The sequence below is a fragment of the Narcine bancroftii genome, chromosome 1, assembly GCF_036971445.1.
Source record: "Narcine bancroftii isolate sNarBan1 chromosome 1, sNarBan1.hap1, whole genome shotgun sequence".
Taxonomy (NCBI): Eukaryota; Metazoa; Chordata; class Chondrichthyes; order Torpediniformes; family Narcinidae; genus Narcine; species Narcine bancroftii.
In genome coordinates this window covers 114,912,094-114,927,497 of record NC_091469.1, presented here as the reverse complement: position 1 = coordinate 114,927,497, position 15,404 = coordinate 114,912,094, and the positions used below count along the sequence as shown (strand labels likewise).

Here is a 15,404-nt window from a genome sequence, read left to right as displayed (position 1 = left end):
TCCCTGTCAAAGGCTCTGTACTTCTGCTCCGGTGGTCTCAAATGATGCCTAAAGAAAGCTGGGGGCTTCCAGGTGCCATTGTTGAGCTGCTCCAGGACCCTGCCTACAGGACCAGATGCATCCACCGTCAGAGCCGTTGGCAAGTCAACCCTGAGGCGCACGAGCATAGTGGCTCTTGCTAGTGCTCCTTTGGCATTCCCAAATGTGGCTACGGCCTCGACATCTGGACAAGGGTTTGAAATGTGGCTGCATAACTTTGGCTGCAGCTGGCATGAAACGATGATAAAAGTTAATCCTGCCAACAAACTCCTGCAGGCCCTTGATGGTAGAGGGTCTTGTAAATTTGGAAATAGCCGTGACCTTGGAAGGTAGTGGAACCATTCTGTGCTGACTGATGTGAGGCCAAACTGGCTTTTGGCCAGGTTGATTGCTAAACCGTGGTCATCTGGCTGCTGACATAGTTGGCAGAGATGGGCCTGGAGCTGTTACTGCAAGTGGCTGGCGATAAGGATGTTGCCCAAATAAATGAATACGAAATCCAGGCCCTGGGTCACTGTGCCCATTAGGTATTGAAATGTCTGGGCCATGTTTTTTGAACCAAAAGGCATACGGAGGAATTCAAATAACTCAAATGGGGTAATCAAGGCAGTCGTAGGAATATCATCTTGGTTAACTGGGATCTGACGGTAATCGCACACCACATCAACTTTGGAGAAAATCTTAGTGCCGTGAAGGATTGCAGAGAAATCCTGTATATGAGAACCGGGTAGCGATCTGCTGTAGTGATCTTGTTCAGATGCCAATAATCCCCACAAGGTCTCCACTCTTCAGACACCTTAGGTAGCATATGCAGCTGTGATGCCCAAGGACTGTCAGAGTGTGAACAATCCCCATTTCCTCCATGCATCAGAATTCGTCTTTAGCCAATTGCAATTTATCTGGAGGAAGCCTGTGCACTCATGCATGCAGGGGACATCCATGAGCCGAAATGTGGTGTGTACTCCATGTTTTGGTTGGGTCGTCGTGAACTGTGGAGTAATAATGTTGGGGAATTCTGCTAGGATTCTGGCATATTCACTGTCCGAGAGTGTCACCCAGTCGAGGTGAGGTGTGGGCAATGCTGCGGGGTGAAAGGCGAGAGACTCAAAAGTCTTCAATTTAACTAGGCAGCGACCTTTGAGATCTACTGGAAGAGAGTGTGCTCACAAAAAAATCAGCTCCTAGGAGTGGCTGTGATACGTCAGCAATGGGGAAGGACCAAAATTGAGTGGAATTATCCGTGACGTGTACATCTGGACGTTGCTGTTGTTGGCAGTCATGAGAGAAGACCCCTTCTTTCCTGAACATGTCTGGGCTGGAGGAGGGAAACAAGCTAACCTCCACTCCAGTGTCGACCAAGAACCAATGACATGAGTGTCAATCCCAGAGAAAAAGGAGGTTGTTCTTGTGGCCAGCCATTGTGACCCCCTACTGACAGCCGGTCTTGGCTGAGGGGGGTGGCAGCTGCGGGCTGCAGGTCCCCATCTCTGATGGTAATAGCACCCCTGCTCTCTGTCTGCACAACGTTCAGTTGAGTCTGACACCCCACTGCTATCCAGAATAGGCAGGGTTTATGCCCTTTGCTGAGGCACCGCTATGCGCCCAACCAAAAGTCTGCCATGCTGCTTAGTGTGTCACAACTCATCACCATAGGCTACTGAGCAACGGGGGTCATTAAAGTTTTTGTCTGCAAGCAGCAAACAGACATCTTCTGCATTTGCTCGAGAAAAATTTGCTCAAAAAGCAGACAAGGTTTGTGTCCGTCCATGAGCACCAGCATCTCACTCACTAGTTCGGAAGGAGTGCGGTCGCCCAGGCCATCCATATCGAGAAGTTGTGCTGCCCCATTGCATCAGGAAAGGCTGAAAATACATATGAGCAGGTCTTTGATGGCTCCATACCTGTCGTTGGCTGGAGGCTAGTGTAAGAAATCAACAATATGACCCACGTGTCTTGGTCCAGTGATGCAACGACATAGTAGTATTTCATTGTGTCCACAGTAATCTGGCATAGATGGAACTGGGCCTTGGACTGATTGAACCAGACCTGTGGCTGCGAGGTCCAAAATACTGGAAATTTGAGCGCAATGGCATTCTGTGAATCCATAATGAGGTCCAAAATGTCATTTGGACCATCTGGGTCACCAATGTAACGAGTGGTCAGTGAATAAAGCACAACAGAAGTTATCTCTGAGCTGAACCAACAGAAATGTTTAATGGAACCTTCTCAAGAGTTTGAATAATTACGGTTGGCGCGCTATCACAATCATCTGAACTCTGAAGTCACGCGCCTCCCAGAAATCTTTATGCCCCCTCCAGCCACTCCTGATCCTTCGGGGGCCCACAACTATTGGCGCTGGTTTGATAATGGAGTGGCATGGTTCTAGATCAAATTTTTGTACAAGAAATACACGATCCCTTTTGTACCTCTTCTGTAAATTTAAACAGCCCTTGAATTGGGTAGTTTTAGGAAGATGCTGGATGTTTATGCAGTAATAAAAAAAATAGACAATACAATGTAGTCAAGAGCATACAAATCCAAACATATTTATGGCCATTATAGGCAAGAATCCAACAGTGGACGGTATACAATACTTCGACTTGGTGACTCATCCTGCAAATTGGAATAAGTAGACCTTGATACCCTCGATTTAACAACAGGCCTTTTCCACTCAAGTACTGGACAGCTTGAAATAAATAATTAGTGGAAGTATTAGTGGTAGGAACTGTAAGCAGAAATCTTAACCATTATACCCCAGTCATCATACTCACTTAGCGGAAAGTATGCATTCTGCCCAGCATCTTCACGTGCAGCCTCAATAGCACGCTTCACAGCAAATAACGTTGCACAGGACATGCACTGTGGAGGTTCACCACTGGCCTTGGAGCGAAGAACACCCATTGGGTTGGGAGCGTTCTTCAGCAGCTCAATGTTGAAGTTGACAGGTATGCTCTGATAAATGAGATGCAAAACAGTAAAATGGTCTTGTCATTTTTGCAACTCCATTCACACTCCACAAATTCTGAAAGGCTTTGATAAGTTTTAAATTTTTAAATTGTGAAATTCAGCACGGTAACAGGCCACTTCAGGCATGAGTCCAGACCACCCCATTAACCTACACCTCCAGTATGTTTCAAACGGTGGGAGAAAACTGGAGCACCCAGGGAAAACCCATGCAGACACAGGAAGAAAGTACAAACTCCTTACTGACAAAGTAGGATTCGAACCTCGGTCCCGATCCCTGGCACTGTCAAGCTGTTGTGCTAACCACTACTCCAACCATGCTAACCCTTGTGCTCTGGTTCTTGATTGACAGCTTCCTTTTTTTTAAAGAACACCAAGTGTGCTTACAATGTGCTTTTCCATCTTAACGTCACTTAATAAACACATTTTCAGAAATTTATAAGGAAGTAACCATCTTGGGAACATTAAAAATAGGGATTATAGACATGTAGTTCATTCTTTTCTTATCTACCAGCCCATGTTGCTTCCAAGAGACACATCATGCACGGTGATTGCTGATACGCTATTCAAACCAGGAAAAGGAAAAAGGTCCAAACACTCAATACTCAAAGAGCTCAACCCAAATTCAATTTTAGGGGCCAGAAGAAATCTGTCAGATTCCTAATCTGCTGCAGATTTCTTGGAAGAAAAACCAAAATTCTCCATCTGCTCCATGTCTTTACCCACTGTGACAACTTTTGTCAGATGCTACACTGCTCCAAGAAAATCATGCCACGCTCTAATGGCACCATGGAAACATCACCACATGACTCTAGCCTGTAAAGGCACTGATTTACCACAGCTTACAAACAATTAAAGAATATACTCACTTGTTTTTTTCAGCACATACTATGAAGTCGACTTTTTTTAAATTATTATCACTAGACACAACATTTCATTCTTTAACTCCCCAAACAACACTCAGCTCAACACCTCTGACTTTCTCATTGGCTCACTGCCACACAGATGATCCTGCCACTCTTTCTCTCCTCCTCCTCTATCTGAGATTCATCACCCGTACACTGATGTTTAACACAATGGCGCACTATTATCTGGGATGTTGCATCGCTCCTGACGAAGGTAAGTAGGCAGTCATGACAACCACCCCCCAGCCTCCGGACCATGCAAGGAATTGACTGATTGGAACTGTCCCGCCACGTAATGGTCCAGAAGGCTGACAGTTTGGCCCAACCACGTATGATATTGCGCGGTAGGCGATGCATGCTCCGACTGGCTCCAACGCAGAATATGGACCATCATTATATGCTGGCTTCAACCTGTCGATGGAAACACTGTCAGCTTTTCCTTTCCTGTCGATCACAAAAGTCTTTGGGTGGCGTCATAAGAACTGAAAAGGACCATCGTAAATGGGCTGAAGTGGTTTGTGAAGAGCATCATGCTGGAGGAACCCATGAGTACAACAAAGTAAATCATTTGGCACATAAGCCACAGGTAAATGCCTGCCGCGTAGGAGTAGGTTGGAGTAATCTCATGTTTTCCTGAAGATGATCAACATAACTAGCTGGATCATAGAGTGTTGTGCTTGGACTTGGGTTCACAATCTCACCTGGCACAGTTAACATAATGTCATATACTAGCTCTGCCACCAAACATCCAAGATCTGTCTTAACAGCAGCAAGCACTCCAAGGAGACGCGTGGGCAAACATTCACTCCACATAGATACATCACCACTTGATGTTAATGCTGCTTTCAATTGTCGATGGAAACGCTCAATGAGGCCGTTGGCTTGCAGATGGTAAGCCAGAGTATGAATACAGGTAGTGCCCATAAGTTAATGAGAACAACGCCGACTCAAAATGAGACCCTCAATTCGATGTAATAGTGATCAGAACACCGAAAGGTGGAATCCAACGATCCATGAAAGCCCTAGCAACTATCTTGCAGAGATGGCAGTGATAGGAATGGTCTCCTGCAACCTGGTAAGTCTGGTTTCCCACGTGAGTGGATAAGTATATCCCGGAGATGGCGGAAGTGGGCCTACCCAGTCCAGGTGCTCGTGCTGGAAACAGGAATCTGGAACAACGAAATCCCCCAGCTTGGATTTCATGTGTCTGTAGACTTTAGAGCAAGCAGGTCCTTGCCCATAATCCAACATCCTGTTTAACATGATGCCAGTAAAACGTTCCATACCTAGTTTGATTGATGCTCTTCTACCAGGATGTGATAGATTGTGAAGAGACTCAAAAATCTCCCACTTCATATTCACTGGCACAAAAGGCCTAGGCTTTCCTGTGGAAAAAATCACAGACTAACTTTTCACTCTATTCATCCAGGGTCACATCTTGAAGATGGAAACCAGAGTTGATCCAGCAATACCGGTTGAGATCAGGATCAGTGTGCTGTGCACGAGCCATGGCGGTGAAATCAATGGCAGTAGTTGTATGTAAGGCATCAATGTTGCGCCTGGACAAGGTCTCGACCATGGCATTTACTTTTCCTCAGATATGCTGTACGACCAATGAAATTTGTAACCATATAACCATATAACCACTTACAGCACAGAACAGGCCAGCTCGGCCCTACTAGTCCATGTCGTAACAAATCCCCACCCTCCTAGTCCCACTGACCAGCACCCGGTCCATATCCCTCCAGTCCTCTCCTATCCATGTAACTATCCAGTCTTTCCTTAAATGTAACCAATGATCCCGCCTCGACCACGTCTGTCGGAAGCTCATTCCACATCCCTACAACCCTTTGCGTAAAGAAATTTCCCCTCATGTTCCCCTTATAATTTTCCCCCTTCAATCTTAAATCATGCCCACTAGTTTGAATCTCCCCCACTCTTAATTGAAAAAGTCTATCCACGTTTACTCTGTCTGTCCCTTTTAAAATCTTAAACACCTCTATCAAGTCCCCTCTCAATCTTCTACGCCCCAGAGAAAAAAGCCCCAGTCTGCACAACCTTTCCCTGTAACTCAAACCTTGAATTCCTGTCAACATTCTCGTGAACCTTCTCTGCACTCTCTCTATTTTGTTTATATCTTTCCTATAATTTGGTGACCAAAACTGTACACAGTACTCCAAATTTGGCCTCACCAATGCCTTGTACAATTTCATCATAACCTCCCTACTCTTGAATTCAATACTCCGATTTATGAAGGCCAACATTCCAAATGCCTTCTTCACCACACCATCTACCTGAGTATCAGCCTTGAGGGTACTATTTACCACAACTCCTAAATCCCTTTGTTGCTCTGCACATCTCAATAGCCTACCATTTAATGCATATGACCTATTTAGATTTGCCTTTCCAAAATGTAACACCTCACACTTATCTGTATTAAATTCGATCAGCCATTTCTCAGCCCACACCTTCAGCCTTCCTAAATCAGCTTTTAATCTACGGTAATCTTCCTCACTGTCCACAACACCACCAATCTTTGTGTCATCCACAAACTTGCTTATCCAATTCTCCACCCCTAGTTCCAGATCGTTAATATATATAACAAACAATAGTGGACCCAGGACCGATCCCTGAGGAACTCCACTAGTCATCGGCCTCCAATTGGACAAACAATTTTCAACCACTACTCTCTGACACCTCCCATCCAACCATTGCTGAATCCATTTCACTACCTCCTCATTTATACCTAATGCCTCCACCTTTTTTCCTAACCTCCTGTGGGGAACTTTGTCAAAAGCTTTACTAAAGTCTAAATAGACAACATCCACAGCTTTCCCTTCATCAACTTTTTTGTAACCCCCTCGAAAAACTCAATCTGGTTTGTCAAGCATGATCTACCCCTGACAAAACCATGCTGATTACTCCCTATATACCTCCAAATACTTGTAAATACCATCCCTCAGAACACTTTCCATCAACTTGCCCACCACAGACGTCAGACTCACGGGCCTATAATTCCCAGGTTTACATTTAGACCCTTTCTTAAACAGCGGAACCACATGCGCCACCCTCCAATCCTTTGGCACCACCCCCGTGGCCAGTGACATCCTAAATATCTCTGTTAATGGCCCCACTATCTGTCCACTAGCCTCCCTGATTGTCCTTGGGAATATTTTGTCCGGTCCCAGAGATTTATCCACCTTTATCTTTTTTAACACAGCCATCACTACCTCCTCGGTTATCCTTATATGCTTCATGACCTCCCCTCTATTTTTCTTTACCTCAACTGGTTCAATATTTTTTTCTCTAGAGAATACCGAGGCAAAGAAATCATTCAAAATTTCCCCCATTTCCTCTGACTTCTCACTCAGCCTACCCTCACTATCTACAAGGGGTCCAATTTTATCCCTCACTAATCTTTTACTTTTAATGTACTTATAGAAACCCTTTGGATTTATTTTTACTCTGTCTGCCAAAGCCTCTTCATGCCTTTTTTTGGCCTTTCTAATTTCTTTCTTAAGATTCCTTCTACACTCCTTGTAGTCCTTGTAGGATAAAGTCCATGTGCAGAATCTCTCTGGATGAGTAGAAATGTGTGCTTGCACTTGCAGTTTGCATAAGAAGCTGGTGGCCTGTATAAATGGTGAAAGGACAACCATCCAATAAAAAGTGAAAATATTTCACTGCAAGATAGATGGCCAAGAGTTCTCGACCATACATTCTATATTTTGCCTGAGCCAGTGACAGCTTGGGTGAAAAAAAATGCCAGACGTTCCAATTGCCCACTGACTCATTGTTCTAACACTGCTCCCACAGCACTGACAGATGCATCTGTGTTAAGAGAGAGCAAGGCCTTGGGTTTTTAATGTACGCACACTGTGGTATTCGCAAACCCAGTCTTTAAAATGTGACAAAAATGAAACGTGCGACAAGCCATCCAGGGTGGCAGTTCAGCCAACATTCTCAAGAGCAAATGAGAATCAGCAATAAAGGCAAAGTCATTTTCAAACTCATTTATAGGGAATCATTATTTTCAACAAGACAAATGGACAAATAATTGCAACTTTATACTCCAACATGTACACACACAGACAAAATATCAGAACCAGATTCAGTACCCCATCACAAGTAATTGACAAAGATAACAGTTCTGTAGTTACTAAGTATTTCCCCCCACCACTAACCACCTCTTCGCTTATGAACAGGAGTGTAACATTTTCCAACTTTCAGTCCTCTGGATCCACCCACAATTATAGGAGGTATAAAAGATGATGCTCAAGTTCATTCTATCTTGAATTGGTAAATGTCAGATGAAATATTGTTTAATAATGGAAAAAATTACATATGTTTCGCATGATAATTATAATTTTTTTATTAATAAGTGGTTGTTATATTCAAAATATTTACATTTCAATTTATATTAATTAGATCTTAATATGTATATTTAATTTTTCTTTAATATTCTTTCTTTTTTCTTTCTTTATGGCTCTCCTTAGGAGAGTTGGCTGAGGGGGGGGGGGTTCTTTTCTTTTCTTTTTTTGTATATAAAAAAATGTTCATGTTTATGGTTAATTGTTACATATGTCATATATTATTTGTTTTTTGAATGAATAAATAAAGTTTAAAAAAAAGAATTGGTAAATGTTCTTTAGAAAGCCATTTTAAGTTGCAGTTTGGCCTGTTTTAAACTATTTTAATTAAATTATTTCAAATATGGTGTTGAATAAATACTAGCAGGTGGGAGAAAGGCCGAATCTTGTACATTGTATGAATTCAGAGATCAGTTTGGAGCTCTTCTCCAAAACCCCCAGGAAGTACAGGTACACCATCCTTTATCCCTTGTGTTCCGAATTTCAGATTTTTCTGAATTTTTGAAAGCCAGATTTAAACCCACCCAAATTGTGCTGCTGTACCCACCTCTGCCCCCTTCCAATCGCGCTGCCGTCTCTCGCTTCCCCTCTCGCCTGCCCGACTTATGCTGCCGATCTCTCGCCCGTCCGACTCAGATTTGTGGTGTCTCTCCCCCTTGCCCGCCTGACTCACGCTGCCATCTCTCCCTTCCCCCCTCGCCTGCCCGACTTGTGCTGCCGATCTCTCGCCCACCCGACTCACACTTGCGGGGTCTCTCCCCCTTGCCCGCCTGACTCGCGCTGCCGTCTCTCCCTTCCCCCTCGCCTGCCCGACATGCTGCTGATCTCTCGCCCACCCGACTCACACTTGTGGGATCTCTCCCCCTTGCCCACCCGGGTCGCGCTGCCGTCTCTCTCCCCACTTGCTGGTTTTTGGAGCTTTCTGGATTTTAGATGTCTGGATAAAGGATTGTGTACCTGTATCAGCAGTAACTCAGTGGTAGCCTCAGAGCCAATAGTTGTGGTATTGAGCCCTACTCCAGAGTCTGAGTGACAGATACAAACTGGCACACGAGGAACAACTTGGAAGTGCTGCATAGTTGGCGGTGCGGAAACTGGAAGTGGATATTTTAATGATAATGATTGTGGTTGCAATGCAACTAGCAATGCATTACCGTTTGATTATACTTAACTGCCAGCAGGGGGCTGACAGAGAGCAGGACGCTCAGTATGTGAGATCTGCAATGGAGGCTTGCAGCCTCATGGCATGCCTCATGATGCTGTTTACAACAACTTTAAAGTAAAGAACTTTTTCCTTAATCCATGTGTGGTCTAAGAACTCACACATACAACTACAAGATGAAACATGGTGTCAGAAGTAGGATGAAGGAAATTAAAAGGAGATAATTAAACAGTAAAATCTAAAGTCCGCAACTGATCAGTGAAGAGAAGCTAACAAAGAGAAAAAATGGAAGGATTACCGTACACCCACCAGCAAAACTTCAGCTGATAGGTAATGTGGCTGAAAATTGGAACAGATTTAAACTGCATTTTGGATTGTATTTAGTAGCAGTCAGAGCTGACAAGAACAGTGATAAAGTGAAAGCGTCAGTTTTCTTACATGTCGTGGGTGATGAAGTCCTGGAGGTGTATAATAACTTCACATTTCCTGCTGAAGGAGACCAAAATGAAACTAGAAAAAAATAATGGAACAATTTGAGGCATACTGCCTGCATACCTAAATGTAATGTGACGTTTGAGAAGTACAAATTTTTCATATGTATATAGAAAACAGAAGAAAGTATTGATCAGTATATGACTGAATTAAGAAACAGAAGGAAAACGTGTGAATTTGGTGGACTGACTGACTCAGTGATAAAATACAGATGTTTGTGGTATTCCATATAATAAATAGTCTAAGGGAAAGACTGCTAAGAGAGCAAAATTTAGACCTGGAAAAAGCAATAGAACTCTGCAGGACTACAGAAACTGTAAATATGCAGGCAAAAGAGCTGTTCAGTGAAACTAGCTGCAACGTGGATGCAATGAGCAAGAACAGACATAAACCATTTAATAAAAAGCACGCCAAAGTGGAAAGAGAGGCATAGCCAAGAAACAAAAGTGAAAGGTACAATTGAAAGTCATGTTGTCGATGCGGTACACAACACCTACCAAAAATTGTCCAGCATATGGTAAAACATGCAACATGTTCAACAAAAGAAACCATTATGCCCGTTGCTGTAGGAACCAAGTGCAACAAAGCAAGATTCATGTAGTAGGTGAAAGGAAGATCGAGAAATTCTATGTAAATGTTGTGACTGAAAATAAGAAAGAAAACAGAGACTGGATGTTGAGATTAAAATTGAATGACATATACATTTTGATTAAATTGGATACTGGAGCACAAGTGAAACACAAGGACAAAAGCACATGCTAACATTCATTGTGGTACCAAAGGATGTTCAGGCCATACTAGGTTTAACAGCCTGTGAGAAACTCAACCTGGTAAAAAGAGTCCTCGTTGTGGAAAGTGAAGGAGAGACAGTCTATGATGAACTCATGAAGGAGTACAATGACCTATTTCAGGGTCTAGGCTGCCTTGCAGGAGAACACACAATCATAGTGGATAAACATGTGCCACCGATAATGCATCCATGCAGAAAAGTTCCATTTGCACTTCAAAAGCAACTAAAGGCAGAGCTGGACAGGATTGAAAGCCTGCACATGATTCAGAAGATCGTGAACCAATGAGTAGGTGAGTTCACTCGTCGTTGTGGACAAGAAGAATGAAAAGCTTAGAATTTGCCTGAATCCAAGAGATCTAAACAGAGCAATAAAGAGAGAACACTTTAAGCTTCTGATGCATGAAGAAATCATGTCACAGTTTGCAAATGCAAAGTTTTTCAGCAAGTTAGATGCATCTTCAGGATTTTGACCATTAAAATTGGATGAAGCAAGTTCAAGACTGTGCAGGTTCAATAGTCCATTTGGCAGATACAGATTTGTAAGGTTACCATTTGGAATGGCCTCAGCTCCTGAAGTGTATCACAAAACTATCCATGTGGTCTATGAGCACCTGGACGGAGTTGATGCCACAATGGATCACATCATAATATGGGGAACCATGAGAATGGAGCATGATGAGAGACTAAGGAAAGTGCTGAAAGCAACAAGGAAAGCAAACCTGAAGCTGAATAGAAAGAAATGACAGCTCAGGGTGACAGAACTAAGATTTGTAGGAGATCTTATTGGTAGTGAGGGTATCAGACCAGATCCCAGAAAGATGTCCACCATTGGGAACATGCCAATTGAGAAGACTAACAGAAAAGAACATTGAATGGGAGTGGAGTCATGTGCATGAAAGGTCATGGAGGGAACTAAAGAAACTGCTCACAGAGGAACCAGTTCTGAGGTTTTATGACCCTGAGAGACTCATCAAGATATCATCAGATCCATCATATAATGGGCTCGGTGCAGTTCTTCTGCAAAAATATGATGACTGGCAACCTATTGTGTATGCATCACACTCAATGACAGACGTAGAGACGCGATACACTCAAATGGAGAACATCTCAGAATCGAAAAGTGTAAGAAAAGATCATGACAGATAATGTACTGGCCAAGAATCAACAATGATATAACAAATGAAGTGTCAAACTGTACAATATGCCGGAAACATCAAGCAAGCAATCCTGCAGAACCACTAAAGCCACACCCAGCACCACACAGACCTTACCAGAAGGTTGGTACTGACCTATACGAATGTCAAGGGAAGGACTGTCTTGTAGTCACAGACTATTACGCCCTGTATCCATAGGAGTGTAGACTGAACACCACTACTGCAGATGCTGTGATAACAGATATGAAAGCCATATTCTCCAGACATGGTGTGACAAGCGAGGTCTTCACGGACAATGGACCCCAGTTTTGAAATTTAAAGTTTTGACAGTTTGCCAAAGAGTGCGACTTTGTACACACCACACCAAGTCCTCATTTTCCACAGTCCAATGGTCTTGTGGAAAAATCACTACATACTTTGAAAAGACTAATGAACAAGGCAAAAGACAGTGGAACAGAGTTCTACTAGAGTATGCTAGTATACTGCACAATGCCGCTCGAGTGTGGTATGTCACCAGCACAACTCCTTATGGGACGTAGGCTAAGATCAAACCTACCCATTCAGGAGAACCTCCTAAAAACAAAAGAGGTGGAGAAGGTGAGGAATTTCAAAGAACAACTGAAAGAAAATCAAAAGTATTACTTTGACAGAGGAACAAAAAACTTACCGGAACTCTACATTGGTGACCAAATAAGGCTAAAAGACAAAAAAAACTTATGGACTCAGAAGGGAACTGTCCTTAGTGAAGTCCAACCAAGATCATACACCATTCAGACAGATGAAGGTCCTGTTCTGTAAAGAAATCATCAAGACCTTCAAATGGTACAGTAGATGGAAAGACAGATTCTGTCGAACAATCTGAATACACATCTGAGAAGACATAATCTGAGGCAACAACTCAGATTTAAGGACAATCAGGAGATCTCAAGACACGTGAATCCTCCTAAGAGACTTATTAAGCAAATTTAAAGACTCCTGTTATAGAATGAAGTAGTGCTATCTTATTTGCTCTTCAAGGTTTAGTGTATGTAAATGTGAACACACAAAACAAGTTTTAAAATTGTTAACCATGTTGATAATAATGAAAATGTAAGTTCTTGCTGTTAAAGTTAAAATTGTAGAGTTATACAAAGAAAACATGTTAAAAATAAGCTACTTTTGTTTTTAGAAAGGGAAATGTAATGATAGTTAGTGATCATGGTTGCAATGCAACTAGCAATGCCTTACCATTTGATTATACTTGACTGCATGCAAGGGCTGACAGAGATCAGGATACACAGTATGCAGATCTGTAATGGAGGCTTGCAGCCTTATGGTGCTGTTTACAACTTTAAAGGAAAGAACCTTTTCCTTCATCCATGTGTGGTCTAAGAACTCACACATATGAATACAAGATGAAGCAGAAATAAGCTGAAGTGACATGCTTATTCACTTCCAGATGCCCTTTACTTTAATGCCATCTACTTTGCTTCCATCTTAAAATCATCTGTTGAGGAACTGTCATTACTGTACAAGATCTATCTTTAACTTTTCCACCTGATCAGAGACAACTCAACATAACATAAATCTGTATCTCGAGTTTGGCTTTTAAATACATCAAATGTAGGGCAGGAACTTTAACACTATCTTGTCTTTCCATGCGAGCATGGCATGAACGATAAATAAAGGTGACTTGACTTGATTTATAGATTATATTTGACTTCCTCTTTTTGAATTTTCAATGGGATTGGGAGATATTGAATTAAAGATAGTGCTAGATTAAACAAATACTTTTGAACTTTCCTGCAACAAGATCTAACCAGTTTCCCTTACGTTAACACTCTCATCTACCTGGCAGAACTTGTTCTCAGCCTTATCAAATTCTCTTTGACTTCTCTCATCTCTTACCAATCAAACATGTAGCCACTGGCTCTCACATGGTCCCAGCTGGACTTGCCTTGTCATTGTCTGTGTGTTCCACACCTACTCTGGTATCACCCCTCAACTTTTTCTCTGTTAAACTGATGACTGCCACCCTGTACCTGTGAACACGTCAATTTTGCTTCTAATCTCCATCCACTCTCAAACTTACTTGGACCATTTTTGACACTTCTCATTCTGAATCTCTGTGCATCCATCTCAGGAGACAAACTATCATCTGATTTTATTACAAATTAACTGATTCCCTAATCTACCTAGACAACACCACTTCCCATCCTGTTCTCAAGATGGGGCCTTCTCCTTCTCCCAAGAGAGAACATGGATAGAACTTTCACCATCTTCTGCAACTATACATCATCCTTTGTCATTTCCACCAGCTGCAGAAAGATCTTACTACCAGCCAGATCTATCCATCTCACCCTTACCCACCTTCTGCAAAGACCTCTCCCTCTGCAACTCCCTTGTCTCTTGGTACTATCCCCTGTAACTGCAGGAAGTACACAAACTCCTCTCTCACCACCATCTAGGCTAGGGAACTAAACAACCTAGCTTGGTAAGACAATGATTCATGTGCACCTCTTCCAACCTCTGCTCTCTCCACAATAGTCATCCCAAGCTCCCAGGTGCTTGCTATTTCAACACCGCTTCCCAATCTCTGTGTATCCTCAGCCTTTTTCACTGCCAGAGTGAGTCTTTCTCTCTCCTAATCCATTTCTGGTCCTTTTCCTCCCTCTTTCTTTGGCCCCATTTCCAAACACCCCTCCCACCCATTTTCAAACCCATCTCTCCTGGGTCTATGCTCTTCTATCCGTTCAGATTCCATCAGTCCTTCACTTCTCACTTAATGGTTACTATTATCATCTTCAGACATCAGATTCCTGCACTGGGAGTCTTCGTTCCTGCATATCACCTTCTATCAGTCTCTTATTATTATCATCTCTCTCTCTCTTTTCCACGATCAGTCTTAATGAAGGATTGTGACCTAAAACATCACAACTTCCCTTTCCCCCTCTAATGCTACTCGATGCACTGAATACCTCTAGCAGATTGTTTTTTGCCTTGGATCCTAGTAACAGCAGTCTCTTCTGTCTCCTCTCCACTTTGGATTGTTTTCCCCTTAAATTAGTAAAATTGGCAACTCGGATATTGCTATAAAAATATTTTTAATTTATATCTCTACACAGGTTCATTAATATAGATTTTTCCAATCTTTGACTGATGCTCTAGTCAAGCCAGATTTATTAAAAATGAGTTTTGAACTATTCATTGTAAGTTCCAACATATCATTTTTAACTAATCTAAAAAGATTGGCTAGGAACCTGCACGAACCAAAGACTGAGGCGGCTACTTACTGGAAAACATTAATTGAACAAAGAACTGGCTAAATCGGTTGGTCATGAATCACATGCTGAAGACTGAATATCGTTAAGTAGTCTAACTCAAGAAAATGTCCAGAACGGTTAAAGATTAGACAGCCTAAATACCCTGAGAAAACTTTGAAGAAGCACGTGCTGAACATCTATTGGTTTAAAAATGGAATAATACAAGCCGCATTTACTAACTTCAAAGTCTCGCCCCGAGACAAAACCGAAGAGAACCACACATGAT

The 15,404-nt window shown here is 42.5% G+C and overlaps 1 protein-coding gene across 2 annotated transcripts in view; it reads right to left on the bottom strand.

Moving 5' to 3' along the window:
• The window catches only part of LOC138762909 (xanthine dehydrogenase/oxidase-like), a 223,412-nt gene that overhangs the window by 12,511 nt on the left and 195,497 nt on the right, over positions 1 to 15,404 (bottom strand). For both annotated transcript variants that reach the window (XM_069936426.1, XM_069936420.1), the window contains one exon: positions 2,811 to 2,991. In XM_069936426.1, the coding sequence (XP_069792527.1) occupies positions 2,811 to 2,991 (181 nt within the window). The remainder of the gene's footprint in view (positions 1 to 2,810; positions 2,992 to 15,404) is intronic.